General features: G+C 42.4%; 1 protein-coding gene across 5 annotated transcripts in view; it reads left to right on the forward strand.

Annotated features, from left to right (window-relative positions):
* The window catches only part of STX8 (syntaxin 8), a 230268-nt gene that overhangs the window by 47746 nt on the left and 164263 nt on the right, over positions 1-18259 (forward strand). For all 5 annotated transcript variants that reach the window (XM_059668636.1, XM_059668635.1, XM_059668637.1 and 2 more), the window contains exon 6: positions 10228-10320. In XM_059668636.1, coding sequence (XP_059524619.1) covers positions 10228-10320 — 93 coding nt within the window. The remainder of the gene's footprint in view (positions 1-10227; positions 10321-18259) is intronic.

The following is an 18259-nucleotide window of genomic DNA, read 5'->3' on the forward strand; positions in this document are numbered from 1 at the left end:
ATCCAACTTGCTATGGTTATAACATTTGAGGAATGTTATAATTTCTTCCTTAAATGTGTGGTAGACTTCAACAGTGAACCCACTTGGTACTTTCTATTTGGGGTGGTTGTTAATTGTTAATTCAGTTTCTTTAGCTAAAAGCCTATTCAGATTGTCTGTTTCTTCTTGTGTGAGTTTTGGCAGTTTGTATCTTTCAAGAAATTGGTCCATTTCATCTGGGTTATCACATTTGGTGGCATAAAGTTGTTCATAATATTTTTTATTATTCTTTTAATGTTCATGAGATCTGTAGTAATGTTTCCTTTTTCAGTTCTGTTATTAATTTGTGTCCTCTCCTTTTTTCTTAGTTAATCTGTTTAGAGGCTTATTGATTTTTTTTTTTACCTTTTCAAAGAACTAACATTATTTTTTTGAATTCCCGTTTTCAGATTCATTGATTTCTGTTCTAATTCTTATTTCTTTTCTTTTGCTTACTTTGGATTTAATTTGTTCTTTTTCTCGTTTCTAAAGGTGAAGTTTATGTTATTGAACACAGATCTTTCTTCTTTTCTAAAGGGTGTCCCAAAATTCACGCAAGAAGTAATTTTGATAGAAAACACAGGTTTATAATTAAAAATTGTAAATTTTTTATTGATTCATAAAGTATACAGTACAGGATTATGTATGGAATAGGATATCGGGTAAATGGCCTCCACGGCTTTGCTGGCTTTGTTACTGCCTGAGCAGCTGCATTTTCGAAGAAGAATGGTCCAATGATGCCTCCAGCCCCAAATCCGCACCAAACAGTGACACACTGTGGATGCATTTGTTTCTCAACAATCACTCGTGGATTTTCTGAACCCCAAATGCGACAGTTTTGTCGATTAACCAAGCCATCAAGATGAAAATGAGCCTCATCGTAATTCAGCCACATTTATGCAAAACGGTCATGGAAAATTTCAACAAAAGAGTGCGTATGTGCCAGCAAAGCCGTAGAGGCCATTTACCCAATATGCTACTCCATACATAACCCTATACTGTATGCTTTATGAATCAATAAAAAATTTACAATTTTTAATAATAAACCTGTGTTTTCTATCAAAATTACTTCTTGCATGAATTTTGGGACACCCTTTATTACCTCAGTGCTATAAATTTTCCTCTATACACTGCTTTTGCTGCATCCCATAAATTTTGGTGTTGTTTTCATTTACATTAGTTCAAAATATTTAAAAATTTCTCTTGAGATTTTTTTCTTTGACACAGGTGTTATTTAAAAGTGTATTGTTTAGCCCAGCTGGTGTGTCTCAGTGGTTCAGCATCCACCCACACATCAAGAGGGCACTCATTTGATTCCCAGACAGGGCACATGCCCAGGTTGTGGGCTCAATTTTCAGTAGGGGGTGTGCAGGAGACAGCCAGTCAATGTTTCTCATTGATGTTTCTGTCTCTCTCTCCCTATCCCTTTTTCTCTCTCTTTCTAAAAAAAAAATAAATAAAAAAATAATAATAATAATAAAAAATCAAGCCCTAATTGGTTTGGCTCAGTGGATAGAGCGTCGGCCTGCGGACTGAAGGGTCCCAGGTTCGATTCCGGTCAAGGGTTATGTAGCTGGGTTGCGGGCACATCCCCAGTGGGAGATGTGCAGGAGGCGGCTGATCGACGTTTCTCTCTCATCGATGTTTCTAACTCTCTATCCCTCTCCCTTCCTCGCTGTAAAAAATCAATGGAATATATATTAAAAAAAAATCAATAAAAACATTTATAAAAAAATCTTTAAAAGTGTGTTGTTTAATCTCTGTATATTTTAGTATTTTTGATTTTTCTTTCTGTTATTAATTTCTAGCTTAATTTCATTTTAGTCTGAGAGCAAACATTGTATGATTTCTATTTTAAGTTTGTTAAGGTGCATTTTATGGCCCAGAATGTGGTCTGTCTTGGTGAATGTACCATATAAACTTGAGAAGAATGTTATTCTGCTGTTTAATGAAGTAGTCTGTAGATGTCCATTATATCCAGTTGATTGATGGTGTTGAATTTATGTTTTTACTGATTTCCTGCCTGCTGGATCTTTCCATTTCTAACAGAGGGGTGTTGAGGTCTCCCACTATGATAGTGGATTCATCTATTTCTCCTTGCAGTTCTATCACGTGTTGCCTCATGCAGTAGTTAGATGCTCTGTTATTAGGCACTTACACATTAAGGATTATTTCTTTTTGGAGAATTAACGTCCTTATAATTACATAATGCCCCTCTTTATTCCCGATAACTGTATTTGCTTTGAGGTCAGCTCTGAAATAAAATAGCTACTCCCGCTTTCTTTTGATTCGTGTTAGAAAGGTATATCTTTCTCCATTTATTTACTTTTAATCTGTATGTACTTTTAGGTTTAAAGTGGGGTTATTGTAGACAGGATATAGTTGGTTCCTCTGTTTTGATCCACTCTGATGGTCTCTGTTTTTCAGTTGGTATAGTTTCACTTCATTTCAATCTGGATGTCTTTTTTTCCTCCCTTGCTTTATAGAAATGATAAGAGCAGACATCCTTGTCTTATTTCTAATATTAGAGGAGAAGTATTCATTTGGAAGCCAGGTACTGTGAATTTTTCTATCTATATATATAAAAGCCCAGCAACTGGAATGGTGGAACGACCAGTATGACAGGTGGCTATGACGTGCCCTATAGCGGCCAACCAGCCTGATCTGGGACCCAATCAGCCCCCCTCCCCCACCAAACCCAGTCCCCGATCAGCTCCCCCATCCTGATTGGGGGCAGGGCTGGCCAGCCAACTGCCTGCGGCCCCTCCCCCCCACTGGTTTGGCCTGATCGGGCCCCCATCAGGGCGGGCCAGCTGGACCCCACCCATGCACAAATTCGTGTACTGGGCCCCTAGTGTGTGTGTGTGTGTGTGTGTGTAGTTAATCCTCACCTGAGAATATTTTTTTTTATTGATTTTTAGAGAAAGTAGAAGGAAGGGAAGGAGGAAGGAGGGATGAAGGCAGGGAGGAAGGGAGGGAAGGAGAAGTAGAGAGAGATTGGTTGCCTCCTGCACACTGCCTGACCAGGGCTTGGGATTGAACCTGCAACCCAGGTACATGCCCTGTGCCCCTTTGGTGTGCAGGCTGACTTTTCTAACCATTGAGAAGCACCAGCCAGGGCTGGTACTGGGTAGCCTTGTATTTCTAGAAATACTTTTGAGATTCTTCTCTGGGATGCTGTTATTTGGGTCTTGCTTTGTAATGTGGACCAGATCAGTGTGTGCTTTAGAGCAGGGGTCCGCAGACCATAACCTGTGGCCACATTCGGCCTGCTACCTGTTTTTGTAAACTAAAAATGTGTTTCACATTTCTATGTGTTCAGAAAATAGTCAAAAGGGGAATATTTTGTGACTGAAAATTATATGAAATTCAAAGTTTTGTGTCCATAAATAAAGTCTCCTGGGAACACGGCCATGCTTATTCATTTTATCTATGGATGCGTTCCTGCTACAATTGCATCGTTTGGTAGTTGGTCTCGAGACAATATGAACCACAAAGCCTAAGATATTTAATATCTGGCCCTTTATAGAAGATGTTTGCTGACGCCAGGCTAGCGGTCATTTACCCCACTACTGAGCCAAAAGCCTTCTGAGCACAGACACACCTCGGGGACGTTGCAGGTTCTGTTCCAGCCCGCTGCAGCGGACTGAGCGTCCCAACAAAGGGAGTCGTAATCTTCTTGCTGGTGGAGGGACTTGCCTTCACTTTGTAAAAAACACAACATCTGTGAAGTGCAATAAAGTGAGTACCATAAAACGAGGTCCGCCTGCACTCTGCCTAGTGAATTACGAGGTGACCTGGTCAGTGGGAATGGAACTGTGTCCAACCCTGTTTGCGCCCAGAGGCCCCTTTTGGGGGGTGCTTGCCCCAGCCTTGGTTAGTTTCCTCAGCTAAGTGCCCTGACCAGCACTCAGCTGAAGCCTCAAGATGGTCCCCGTGCGGACCCCCAGGCTTCTCTCGGCACACCTCTCTCCTCTCTGGTCCCGTGCCCCGAATACTCTCGCCACCCTGACCTGTTCTGATTCTTTTCAACTCAGGGCGATGGCCAGGCTCCACCTGAGTCCATCTGTCCCACCCCCACAGCCTGGCAGCTCTCCCAGGGCAGTAAACTCGTTTGTTTCCCCTCTCTCAGGGATCACGTCCTTCAATTCCTAATGTCTGTGTCTTGAAATGATTTTTTTTTTTTTTTGGTATATTTTGCCTGTGGTTTTTTTGTGTGTGTGTGATTTCCCCCCAAGTTTCAGGCCAGAAGTAAATCTGGTCCCTGTCCGTTCATCTTGGCGAGAAGCAGAAGTCTAATTCTGTTGTGAGGATCTCCAGTGAACAAGACACTGTGTCTCCCTCGTACCTGCAGTTCCGCAGACCTCACCCATTGTCATGTTTGAAGCAAAGTGGAGAAATCTAGAGCAATGCAGCTTTACCTGAAGCACAGCCATTCATCAGCAGTGCCTCACTCTTCAGGATTCGCGGCTCCTGAAAAGCGGGTCTCGTTAGATCACGCTAAGGAATTTTCTGGCATCGTGGCTTTGTGCCAGGAAAAGCTCTTTCCAGTTAGGTACAGTATCCTGTCACCGAGAAGGTGCTACAGTCAGTGTGAGCGGATGCTACCTGCAAGTTTTTGTCAGTGAGTCGCTGGGACAGAGAGCATCCTTACTGCGATGCAGAGCCTTGGCGGTTTGTTGGAGGGTGGAGAGAGGAAGGAATGGACGAGAGTAGCAGCTCATACTGTAGGTCAGTTTGTTTTTCTGCGTTTACCTTTGTGTTTTGAAATGCTGGATCCCTCTCTGCTTTCCTAGCAGTTGATTTTCAAGGATAAACACAAAAATGGAAGTAAAAATTTCTCTGCCTCAAGACTCTTGGCAATGTGCTGAGGTTGCTATGGCTTTGTTTCATCACCAGGGCCTGCACCAGATAAAAATAAAGCACCACGCAGGGTCATTTCTAGCTTCCTTTGGCCCATACACTCTGTTAGCCTTTCTGTACTTTAGTTGACCCTTAGAAACACTCTGAAAATCATCCTAAAATAACAGTTTGTTGGCAGACCTTGGACTCGGCAACGAATGCCTTCCTCGACTAAGCTAGAAGCTAGGCCTTGTTACAGCCAGTCAGCCGGTCTCGGCTTCTGTGTTAGTCACGCTGTAATTTGAGGCACAAATGGACATTAAGCATGAGATGGAGGAGGTGATGACAGTATCTAGATCTCCTCAAAAATTCCCGAGATAGAACAAGGGAAGGTAACTTTGTGATTAATACAGACCCCTGTCTCTGAGTCGACGGCAGACCTTGGAGAAGGTATGAGGTATTGTTCTATCTTCACTCAGGAGGTCTTTGTTGATGGGGTTTGTTAACTGTTATTTTATAGGTTTCCTTTCTGGATTCTAGCAGAAAGCCGCACGTTTTTCTAGATTTCTGTGTTCTTAGGCCTCTAAATATTTTTATGTAAAATAGTGGTGGGAAGGTGGCTAGTCAGATTCCAGCAAGTCTTAGTAGCTTATCTTTAAACCCTTGCAATTCGTACTTCACAGACAACTTTTTTCCTTGTAACTAACACCTAGACCAGGAATCTTTCACTAAAATCTCACAATAAAATCATCTATTCCTAGATCTTGCTCTAAGAGTCTTTCCAATGCTGGGAAAATGATTAGCTTTATCCAGCTTGACCTAATCTTTTCCTCATTTGTTCCTTACTTCTCCTTACTCAGGGAGAGCTCACTCTATATGTAAACATGAGAATTTCCATGGGTCCTCTCTGGGCACTGGGCAGTAAACCTCAATGACTTTTCTACTACCTGAACTTAGAAGGGTGTCTTGTATTGACCAGAAGCCCTTTCGTATGTCTAGTAGAGACTAAATTTCTTTCTTCTACAGACCTAGAGGTCTCTTTGGTTATTCTTGATTTCACATAATTTATTAAATACTTGCGCTGTGCCACCAGTTGGGCTCTGAACTGGGGCAAAGACATAGGGAAAGAAGACCCAGCCCAGCCCTAGGGGCCCTTGTCATGTGCTTGGTCAGGGGCCTGAGGCTGCAGCTCTCAGAACTGTCCCTTTGTTTTATTGTTAAAATGTTGATAATTTTTTGCTGTGGAAAATTTCAAGCATATAAAAGTAGAAAGAGTAAGATAGTGATTCCAGTCTACCCGTCAATTGTTTCGGCAATGATCAATTCATAGTCCATTGTGTTCCATCCATATGTCTACCCAACTACCTATTCTGTGGATTATTTTTGAAGCAAATCTCAGGTATTTATTATATCATTTCATGGGTGAATATTCCAGAATATGTCTCTAAAGTATGTTTTAAACAGAGAAGAACTGTTTTTTAAAAATATAATTACAACGCCATTATCACCCTTAGCTAGTTCATAATAATTCCATAGTATAATCAAACATCGAGTGTTCAGATTTCCTTGTTTGTCCCATGATGTTGGGTTTTGTTATTTTTAGGTTGTTCGATTCATGATCTGAATATAGGCTGTATATTGCAACTAATTGATGTCCCTTTGGTTCCTTTAATAGATAGGTTCCTTTGCCAGCTCTCTCTCTTTTTTTTTTTCTTTGCATTTTCTTGGTCGAAGAAACAGGGTCATTTGCCGTGTAGTTTCCCATCATCTAGATCTTGCTATTTGCATGCCCATATATTAAAGTATTCCTCTGTCCCGCATATCTTCTGTAAATTGGTAGTTAGATTTAGTGGCTTGATCAGAATCAAGTTTGTTATTTTTGATAAGAGTACAGTATGATGACTCTTTATTTTTAATCTGCAGCCACCAGATAGTCCTCCCACAATTACATGATATTTAGTTAGAAGATGGCTTTTCTGAATATCTAAAGATAGAAAATCTCCAAACACCTAATTATTCCAAAGGGATTTAAAAAAAATGATTGTATTCATTTTCTAGTCTGTCATTATAAATTAGTACAAATTTGGTGACTTAAAATTCAAACTTATTATTTTACAGTCCCGTAGGTCAGAAGTTCACTGTGGGTCTCTGGGCTGGGGCAGAGGTGTTGGCTTCCTTGATGGAGGCTCCCGAGGAGAGTGCATCTCCTTGCCTTTTCCAGCTGCTAGAGGCTGCCAACCCGTCTCGTCGTTCCCTGCTTCAGTCTTCAAAGCCAGTAGTTGCATCTCTCAGATCCTTCTTCATGTCTCCCTGCGACTGCAGCTAGAAGAGGTTTCTGTCTTAAGGACTCAGGATTACACTGGGTCCACCTGGACCAGGGGTGGGCAAACTTTTTGACTCGAGGGCCACAATGGGTTCTTAAACTGGACTCAGAAGAAGGAGCTGCGGCCGTGTTTCCCAACGTTGCCATGTTAACACTGATGCTGGTGAAGGAGCGGAGGAGAGAGCAAGAGAACCCTCCGCTCTTTCGGCTTCGCGGGCCGGGTAGAACAGCCGAACGGGCCGGATCTGGCCTGAGGGCCGTAGTTTGCCCACGGCTGACCTGGACAATCCGAATAATCTCCCATTTCCAGTTCCTTGATCTTAATCACAACTGCAAAGTTCCTTTTGCCGAGTAAGCTCATATATTCCCAGGTTCCAGGGATTAGGAAATGGAAATCTTTAGGGGGCACATTATTCTACGTATCACAATGGTTACCCACTTTTTAAAAATTAACATCATTATAGAATCAAAGAATGATTAATAGACTGTTGTATGTTGCAAATGATCAATTGTGATAGAATGACTTGGGTTATGTGATAGGGTAGGGCAGATGACAGTAATGAGCTACTCAGTATGACATCATAGTTTTGCATGGTGCTGCATGACTGTCTGTTTATATTTTTGTAATCAGCAGTATTTTACTTGGTTCATTGTCTCTAAGATGACCGTAGCACCTCCCCTTGGAATTGCTGCTTTAGGATCTGGAGAAGCTTAGGTCATCAATATCATCATCACATATGCAGTGTCTCAGGTCCCTGGACTGTCTGTGTCTTTGGATTCTGGAATGAAAATGTTATTCTCTTAACCATAGTGGGGAGGTGCTCAGTTCTTACAGAAATGATTTCAGTGGAGCAGAATGTTTAGCCCTCTTTCTGTTTTGCATTAGAAAGAGAACCTTTAGGTAGTTAAACCATATCATGAGTCAAGGTTGAGAGAAAAGAGTGCAGAGTAGTTATTTTTCATTCATAATCTATGTCTCTACTAGATAAAGCAACTTCATAACTTTAATGATTCTTTTTCTAATTGAAAACTGTAGAGGAATCGTCTTTCCTCTTTTTAAATTGTTTTACCTTTTAATTCATGTTGACTCTTGACCCTCAGTCCTGTATGTAGATTCTTTTTGGGATGCATTTGGAATTTTGCTATAATATTGGTCATCCTATAGCAGCACTAGGTTGATGATAGATTTATCTTGGAGGCCATCCAAGAGGTTGTTACTAAAGACCAAAAGGACCTCATTATAAAGAGATTTTGCTATAAAATGGTCCCTTAGAATGATCCCTGGAGAAAGCAGGTCATTTGTATAGTTTGAAAAATACGTAGTGTCAAAAAATGTCACTGAGGGGTCCTTACCTCACACCATTAGTTTAAATAAATTCCAGATGAATTAATGAGTTAAGCGCAATGGCTTAATTCCATAAAAAGACTAGGAAAAAATACAAGTCAATGTTAACGTGATCTTGCATAAGAAGACGGTTGTGATTTCAGCTTTTGAAGATAGGCCTTTATGTGAACTAGTCATGAAAAGAACCCCGTCAACAAATGAAGCCACAATTGGCATGTTACCTCATCTGGCATATTGCCTGGGTAGAAAGAGTCCTTAGATTCAGCCTCAGAATGTTCTTCCAAATGCACCTGAAAGCAAAGAGAATGGTTCTTACAAAGAGATTACTGAGACTGCAAAGAACAAACCAATATAAAATTTTAAAGAAAGTACTTCGAGTTCTTTTTTCTTTAAATTTTCACAATCTAGAAAAGCAGTACATTTAAAAAAACAAAAATGCTATTTTTACTATTTATTGTTTTGTGTCCTGCATTTTTACACTTAATAACATATCAGGGATTTCTTTCAACATCAAAATATCCATGGACCATATCACTTTTAATGGCTCTGTAGTATTTTATTACATGGCTCTATATACATTTTTAAACAAATCATTGTGTTTGGGCATTTGGATAGTTTCCAGTTTTTCACTATTATAAATGTATCAGTGTGGGTCCAGTTAGGAGAAAGAGGGTTGAAAGTTTAATATACAGAATTATTAACTATAACAGGACATTAGAGTAACGATTTCAGAGAAGTCCCCGTGGTTTGCAGCCAGACAATCTGCTAGAATCTGCCCTCTAGGATGCTAGGGATATTATTCCTGGGGAAGTGTCTAAGTGGAGGCACTCTGTTATGGAACTGCCCACGGAGGGGGTGCCCTGCTGACCTTGGGGTGCTGCTGGCCTCTGTGCGCTGGAGGACACTGGAGAAGCTGGAAGGCTGCGGGAGCCCGGCGAGAGAGCGGGGTGCAGGCAGGAAGCAAACCTTTCCTCCTCTGATGTCTCTGTAGTCCCCTCTACTGACAAAGATGGCAAAGGGAAAAGTATTTAAAGGACCCAGGTCCATTTTCACAGAGCGGTCAGAAGGGGGTCAATTTGGAGCTGAGAGGTAATACATTGATAACTAGCACAGGAAGCGATGTGTCAAGGAATGTCATTGGATGTACACCTTGCGTGCCGTCTGATGCTTTCTTACCTACATTTGTAGACGTAGAGCTGACAGATAAAAAGGTAGGCACGGTTTGCTCTCCGGAAAGGCATGTGAGCTGTCCTCCCGTGAGGCGGTACGTAGGAGCTTCTAGCTCTTCACACTTCGTTAACTAACCCTGGGTATTGGCATTCTTTTCCATTTTCATTTCTTGTTTATATCCTTTGCCCATTTTAAAACTTGGAAGATTAATTCTTACTGATTTGCACATGCTCTTTATGTATTAAATATTCGAAAGTTTAAATGTTTATATAGTCAAATTTCATGTTCATTTCTAATATTTAAAATTTTAATTCATCTGGAAATCATTTTCATTTAAGGTATGAGGTAGGCACTTAATTTTTTTTCTTCATTTTGTTCCAATAGTGTTAACTGTTTTCTCTCTCCTTTTCCTAGTGATTTAAAATGTTACTTTTATCATATATTGAGTTGTGTTATATGCCTGGGTATATTTCTGGACTTTAAATGGTTTCCTTTGGTTTTTAGTTAATTGTTTTACTTTTTCTTTCAGAACAGGATGCAGGCCTCGATGCCCTTTCCTCTATCATAAGTCGCCAAAAGCAAATGGGGCAGGAGATTGGGAATGAACTGGAGGAACAAAATGGTAAGAACATCTCTGAGATTGACTGCCTTTGCTATTTAGTATAAATACTGAAGGCTTGGATATTTGTTAAATGATTGTAATATTACAAAACATGTAACGTGGTTTACTATCAATGGATTATTATACTTAATGCAATTGAGGGTGGTTTATGGCAGATTTAGATTGTAGTTACTATATACTGTGTAAAGAAGTTTGATAAAAAATTTCCAGTTCTCTGGAACTGCTTTTAAAAATACTTTGTTTTACGATCCATCTATTCTGAGAGCTTTCCTTCGTGCATCATGGAGTGAAGTTGCTCAGTGCCGGGCACGCTGATGGGAGGCACGGGGGAGCTGCGGGGCAGGCACACTGTCCTCTGCATGCCCAGTGGAGCTGGCTCCTCCTCCATCACAGATGCCAGCTGCAGGGCAAGAAAGTGTTTGAGGATCTTTATTCAGGGCTCGATGTGGTGAATCTGTTTGAAGAGAGACTCATCTGCAGTCCACAAGCAGGCTGGCTTGGAAGTGACAGGGATTTAACCTGACAGGGTCCGGCGCTTGAGGTGTGAGCTGCGAGGCTCTGAGCCTGAGTGAGAGTTGAGCAGTGGGAATGGAGAAGAAAGGATGGGGCGGGGGACTGATGGCACTTTAACTGATGGACATGGTCAGGGCAGTTGGAGGGTCATGGTTGTGAGTGCAGATCATAAATCCAGTTCAGACATGTCCAGTTGGAGATGCCAGTAAGAGATCCGAGCCGGAGCATTGAGGAGACGGCGGGAGATACGGGGCCAGAGCTCATGAGAGGACGACGGAAGACGAGACGTGAGAGGCTTCAGCGTGGGGTGATGTGTGACAGCTGAGCCTCATGAAGTTCTTACTGTGTGCCGAGCACTTTCATCTGTATTGTTTTATTTCATTAACACTGTGAAGGCAGTGGTAGTTTGTTAGAGACAGAGCTCAGTGTGGCTGAGGGTCTCCTAACATGGCATCATTTATGCAGGATGGAACTAAATTCCAAACAGGTCTTCCGATTCTCACGTGACTGCCTCTTCTACTTCACTAGCTTCCTCTCTGGGGAAGACAAAGTAGGGAGAGAAAAGTAAGAAGTAAGAGGTTGTGCGTTGTGGCTGCTGGTGATAGTACTATGGAGGCTCATGATGGAATGGCTGTTAGTAAACATATCATGTATGAGGAAGCCCCAGGAGTGGCAGACGCTCGCTCTGGAGGGAGGGCTTTCCCTGTCAAAATTGTACAAGCAGTACTTTTCTGGATCTCTATGAAGAATGAGTTAATTTGTTCCCAAATAAGTAATATTTAAACAATTTCCATCTATAACCTATCGCAAGTAAATAGATGACTAAAGCAAATAAGAAGCTCTCCATCTTTACAGTCCTAATAGTGGTTTTTCGTAGTTTAAGCCCAGAGAGGAAGACAGTGTAGTCCTTTTCCTGATAGTGTTCATGTGAATGTGCTGATTCATGTGTTTGCATATGATGTAGTCACTGGCCCGTTCCTTCCGTGAAAGGTGGTATTGATAAGAAAGTTAGCTCTGTAGAAAGTCTGCCTGTCATATGTGTAATTGTTCTTTGTCCCAAGGAAATGTAGCATATGCAGTGGGTCAGACTAGAAGGGACACCACACTGGGGAAGCGTGCCATCCTATGACGTGCTTAGATAGACCCCTGTGTAGTCATCTGTGGGTAGGTGGTTAAGGATTGATGGTTCATTCTTGGGTGAGGTGACTTGCTGACTTCCCATACATTTTTCCCACAGAAGCAACCACGCCAGCATGTCCTTATCTAGTCTTTTCTCTAGTTCAATAGTTTTTGTACTTTGCTGCATGTTAGAATAATCTCTGCATCTCCTATCTTTAATTAATTTATTTATAATTATTTTTTTCAATTATAGTTGAGATACAATAGTCTATTAGTTTCAGGAGGTCAAAAAGGGATTATTTATATAGCTTACAAAGGGATCACTCTGTAAGTCTAATACCCATCTGATACCATACACAGTTATTTCAATATTATTGACTATATTCCCTATGTTGTACTTTACATTCCTGTGACTATTTTTATAGCTGGTAATTTTATATCTTAATCCCTTCCCCTTTTTTATCCTTAACTTATTAACACACCTGCAAAGTCCCTTTGCCATATAAGGTAACATTCACAGATTCCAGGGATCAGGATGCGGATCTATATTATTCAGCCTACCACTTTCCCTACCTTTCAACATGAAAATTCCGCTGATGGGCTCTAGCATGCCTTTATCATGGTAGTTCACTGGTAAGCATAGGCGATCTCTGAGCATTTTGTCTCCTTCAGGGAGCATAGTAGTTATTTCGTGCTTCTTCCAAAGGACACACTGGTCCCCTCAGTCCCAGTATTGATGCTCTTGAGACAGTGGTCTTCCTTATCACCTTGGTTTCTTTCAGGAAGGGAAAGGCGCAAAGGTTGACAGAGACACATAAAGAGGATTGGCCAATGTGGGATATTTGAACATCAAAAAGGTGATGGGGACTGGCACACACTGGCAGAGATGGCTGAGACAGCTGTTTACCCACCAGAGCGGTGCCTCTCTGGCTCTTCGTGGTGCTGACTTTAGTGGGAGCCTTTCTTCTGCCCAGGGCCATGCGGATATTTATAACATCATTCTCAGCCCATACACAATTATCAACTTAAACATTAGTGCCGGGAGCCGGTCCATGCTTGCTGTTTCAAGGGACCTGGCATATATGGCATACTGTTCTTAATATGTTTGCTCACCTTCTTGGCACTATGTGTTTTAACCAAGGTCTCTGAGAAAGGTTGTTTCCCCAGGTAGGGATTTTCCCCTGAAGTTAGGGAGGGAATAAACCTCTTAACTAAGTGCCAGGCGGGTAATTAATCACTTTAACTACGAACAATCATGCTCAAGCTACATAATCTTTACTCCCTGGAATGGAGATAAGAAACACCCTAACCTTTGGAATAGAGATTGATAGTATTGGAATCAACTGGTATAAATACAGATGTAACAAGACAGAACTTAGAAGACAGAACCTACACAGAACCTAGAGACAGAAGAACTTCACTGGAGAGAACATGGCAAAAGATCCTGGACTGAACCTGACTACAGAAATTGGCAAGAGAACCTGACCAGAACCTGGTGACTGAACCTGGCTGGAGAACCTGGGGAACCTGGCTGGAGAACCTAGCAAGAGAACATGGACACAGAACCCGGCTGGAGAACCTAGCAAGAGAACATGACTACAGAACCTGGCTAGAGATCCTAGACAGAACTTGGCTGGAGAACTGGCTACAGAACCTGGCTGGAGATCCTGACAAGAGAACCCGGCTATGATGATCACCTGAACACTGCCTCCGTGTCATTCCTTCTTCACCAACTCCGTCCACACCTTTGGGGACCCCTGGACCTGCTGGGGTTGGACCCCAGCATATGGCGCCCGAACAGGGACATGAACCCTGGATTTGGTCAGACATTTAATTAACTCACTCCTAACGCCTTAGCAGGGCCAGCCCAAGTAATTTCTCGGGCCTTATACAGCCTGAGGGCCGGACGTTCCCCACCCCTGCTTGAAGGTTTGGCCAATGCCAGAATTAGGTCTCAGCAACACCTACTTCAGTCAGCTCAGTCCCGTTCATTTTCTTGTTTGTGTTCCTTTCAAAACGCCCTGTCCTCTTGAGCATGAACTTGAAGGATGTTCCTAGTAAACCAGCACCACAGTTCTTCCTTATGAACGGTGTCTGGGAGTCTGACGGAGCCCTCTGTGCCCAGCCTCCCATGCAGTTCACCTCGAACGGAAGCACTAAACTCTGATGCATGCGGTGACCTTGGTTTGGCCTCTGCTGCTCTCTCCTGCTGACTGCACCTTCACCAGCGACCAGCCCAGGTCCACTGCACACTGAGGTCTCCCCTCACCGGCATTGCCACTAAACTGCTCACCCTAGTCCTCCTTAGGCTCGGTCACTGACACATGAACAGGATAATCTCTGGTGCTGGTCAGGCCCTTTTTAAATCTATATGAGGAGATTGGAAACTGAGTTTCTGAATTGATGATCATTTGACCCTTCAGCTTTGTGGTTATGTTCTAAGTACAATGTGTTTTGCTAGTAAGGTTTTGATACTTGATTCCAAAATGGCCCAGTTGGCCTTTATCTTAGCCTATTGATTTCTCATTAATGAAAACCAAGAGAATAATTCAGTAGGTCAGTCAATCAAATAGAGATATTTACAACCAAAGTGGTGTCCTTCTCCACTGTACAGATTCCTCAGTGCACACTCAGATCACAGTAACAGTTCAGCGGGGGCCGCAGCCCTGTTCTCAACACCTATAGATACACGAGCAGTAGAGGCTGATTATAGTCCGAGCAGGGATATAATTTTTATCCTCAGAGCCTCTTGGTTCCTATGAAAGAAAATGGCTGACTCTGCCCCATTTCTGAGGAGCAAATGTGCATGTTGGAAAACCACCAGCATAACTCGGTCTCTCTGGGAGGCCACCACAGGGAAAACAGCTTATTTTGGCAATGAATGGGAAAATACCTCATGTTTGTCTATGTACACATGCATGCATCCGGGGCCAGAAGGAAGACGAGGACTGGGAGGCGGGGAGGAAGCGAAAAGGATGGAGTTAAAATGTGATGAACAGAGTCTCCGACTGCGACTAGCATGGCAGATGCGTGGGTATGTAACTGTGTGATGTTCTTCTGTGCATGTGTGGGGTTTATATCTGTCATGTGAACATGAGAGGCAATATGAAAGTAGAGGACTAAGTATATTGTCTCTACATATTCAACATAGGGCGCTGGTTCTCAAACTTGTCAGTACATGGAAATTATCTGGGGACCTATAAACAGTATTGATGCTTGGGCCTCACCCCAGAAGGGCTGATTTGATTGGTATAAAGTACTGTGGTAAACAGAAGAGTACAACCTCCCCACTCCCCCCAAAAAGTTGTCACATACTAGAACCTGTGAATATATTAGGTTACATGGCCAAGGGGCATCATTGCCGATGGAATTAAGGTTGCTAAACCAGCTGACCGTAGGACAATTATTCTGGATTATCTGGGCGGTCCAGTGTCATCACAGAGGCCCTTAAAAGTGGAAGACAGAGGTAGACGTTAGAGTTCAGAGTAATGTAATGTGAGAAGGGCTCCATCTACTGTTGCTGGCTTTGAAGATGGTAGAGGGGCCACAAGCCAAGGAATGCCGGCAGCCTTTCGAAGCTGGAAAAGGCAAGGACATTTAATTCTCCCCTAGAGCCTCCAGAAAGGAATGCAGCCCTGCTGACACCTGGTTTTACTCATGGCAGACTTCTGACCTGTGTGTTTATAGCAAGAATAAAAAACCAACTCAGGTTGGGTCAGTGATGGGCATAGTTACTTAAGATCCCTGGCTGACAGAATAGCCACCATTTCATACATTGCTGGTCACTGTGCCAGAGAGCAAGAGAGCCCTGGAGGGTCTTGTTTCTGCAATTATATGCTCTGGCCCAGAAGGGATGTGCCAGTTTCATTCACAACTCATTGGTCAGAGGTAGTCATGTGCCCCCACCAGTGATGATACTAGGAGGTGTAATCATACTCATGTATCTCGTTTTGGGGGAAGGAGAACCAACAGTGTTGGTTGAACAGCACAAATGAATATCACAGGGGCAGTTAGCAGGTAAGGGCCAAACTGCCTCTGATACATATTAGCCATGTGACCTTGAGACCTTGAGCAAGTTACTGCCTCTTTCTCTGCCCTTTCTTGTCTCTAAAATGGGGACTTTAGTGCCTATTTTATAGTGTCGTTATGAAGATGAAATGAGTTGATACATGAAGCTCTTAGGATCGTGCGCTTTAAATGTACTTTTTATTATCAACTGTATTTATTCTCAGTGTAGACTTTTGGTCAAAATGGTAGACTGAGCTGAAGGGGGAGTGCCACCACTCCTTTTTCCAAACACATGGAAATATTAGACGACATACAAGGATGGGCAAACGGAGGTTTACAGTTGTTGTATGGAAAATAATCCAACAATCTATATATATAAAAGCCTAAGTGACCATCCGACCGTCCAGCCAGTAGCTATGACACACAGTGACCACCAGGGGACAGACGCTCAACACAGGAGTTGCTGAGGGGACATAATTCAGCCCATAACAGAATGAAAGAGAAAGAATAAGATGAACAACCCAAAACTTTATCAAGAGGAAAAAGAATTATTGCGAGGAGCAGAAGGAAAATTTTAAAGTGATTTGCCAGCTGTGGTTCTTGAGTGCTGCACCCCGAACCAGAGAGGAGGGAGCCGAATTCCGGGGTGCGTCACCCGAGAACCGCCCTCTCGCAATCCGGGACCCCTTGGGGGATGTCGGAGAGCTGGTTTCGGCCCAGTCCCCACAGGCCAGGCTGAGGGACCCCACCGGTGCATGAATTCGTGCACTGGGCCTCTAGTTGATTAATAACAGTACAAGGATATACTCTGTGTTTCACATACTCACAACTGTACACCTCCTTTTGCCCACCTGTGTATTTTTAAAAACTGGCTTTCCATTCTTAGCTGAGTTTGGAAGCAAGAAAAGGAGTTCTCAGGTGTTGGAAATGAAGGCACAAACCTGTAGCGGCAAGTGGAATGGAAGTCTCATGGCCCTCAGAGAAAACTGGACCAGCTACAGACCTCAGGGGCTAGCGTTCTGACACTCATGCAGAGAGGGGCATTGAGGCTGTGGTCCCTGTGCATTATGAGGGGCTGAACGTGGGCTCCCCACATAGAGCCAGAAGCTGGGAAGTGGCAGTTTTATGGGAAGTGAACTTCCCCTATCCTCATCCAAGAAGGAGATGCTCAGCTAGGCCACTTACCTTGGGCTACAGCCACCCTTATATTTTTAACTAGCATACCTGAATTTACATTTTTCTAACAAAGTCTAAAGTAAATTAATATCACTGAATAAGTCAAGTCTAGAATTCTTAAACTTTCCTTCAAACTTATCTCTCATGTTGTTTTAAACTGAAGCTCCCCTTTTTATAGTCACTATTTTATTTTGACTTAACAACATGTTTTACTGATTTCTGTAAAAATTGTTGTAGCCATTTTACTACTCAGCTCTTCTAATTGATATTTTTTTAATTTTGAGGATTATACTTTGAAGCACCAATAAGCTTTAATGCTTACATTACTTTATTTTATTTTTTTACAGAAGTATGTTTTTAAGGTTGTAAAATCTTTTCAACCTTTAAATGGTATTTGTTGGAACTTTAACATTTTCCTTCTGCTCACGATATTTCTTTTTCCTCTTGATAAAGTTTTGGGTTGTTCATCTCATTCTTTCTCTTTAATCCTGTTATGGGCTGAATTATGTCCCCTCAAAATTCATATGTTGAAAGTTCTAAATTCCAAGACTTCAGAATGTTACAGTATTTGGAAATAGTGACTTTAAAGAGGCAATTCAGTTAAAATTCGACCATTAATGTGGGTCCTCATTCAGCATGATTGATGTCCTGAGAAGAGGGAAGACACAGGAAGAGGTTGGTCATCTGCAGGCTGAAGAGGGGCCTCAGCAGAAACCAGTCTTGCTGACACTTGACCTCCTACACCTGGAAGATACGTTTCTATGGTTTAAGCCACCCTGTCTTGGTACTTTGTTATGGCAGCTCTAGCAAACTTGTACACATGCTGTGGGCTTTTCCTTCCATATCTGCTAATTCTTCATTGGCTTCATATTTATGAATTAACATGTCTGTGAATAGAGGCAGCTGACATAGGCTTTCTTGGTATTTAGGTAGGTTCATTGGCCCCAGACATTCTTTCTTGAATGGGAGGACTGGGTGTGGACTCAGTATAAGTGGGCAGGATAGACCAGGAGGCAGATTTCCCTTTCGGGTGTGTGGTCAGTAGAAGAGGACACAAGCAGGTTCAAGACCCTTTGCTGTAACGCTTCCCCCAAAATTACACAGGTAAGGAGAGCTCTAACCT

This window comes from Myotis daubentonii, chromosome 16, assembly GCF_963259705.1.
Source record: "Myotis daubentonii chromosome 16, mMyoDau2.1, whole genome shotgun sequence".
Taxonomy (NCBI): Eukaryota; Metazoa; Chordata; class Mammalia; order Chiroptera; family Vespertilionidae; genus Myotis; species Myotis daubentonii.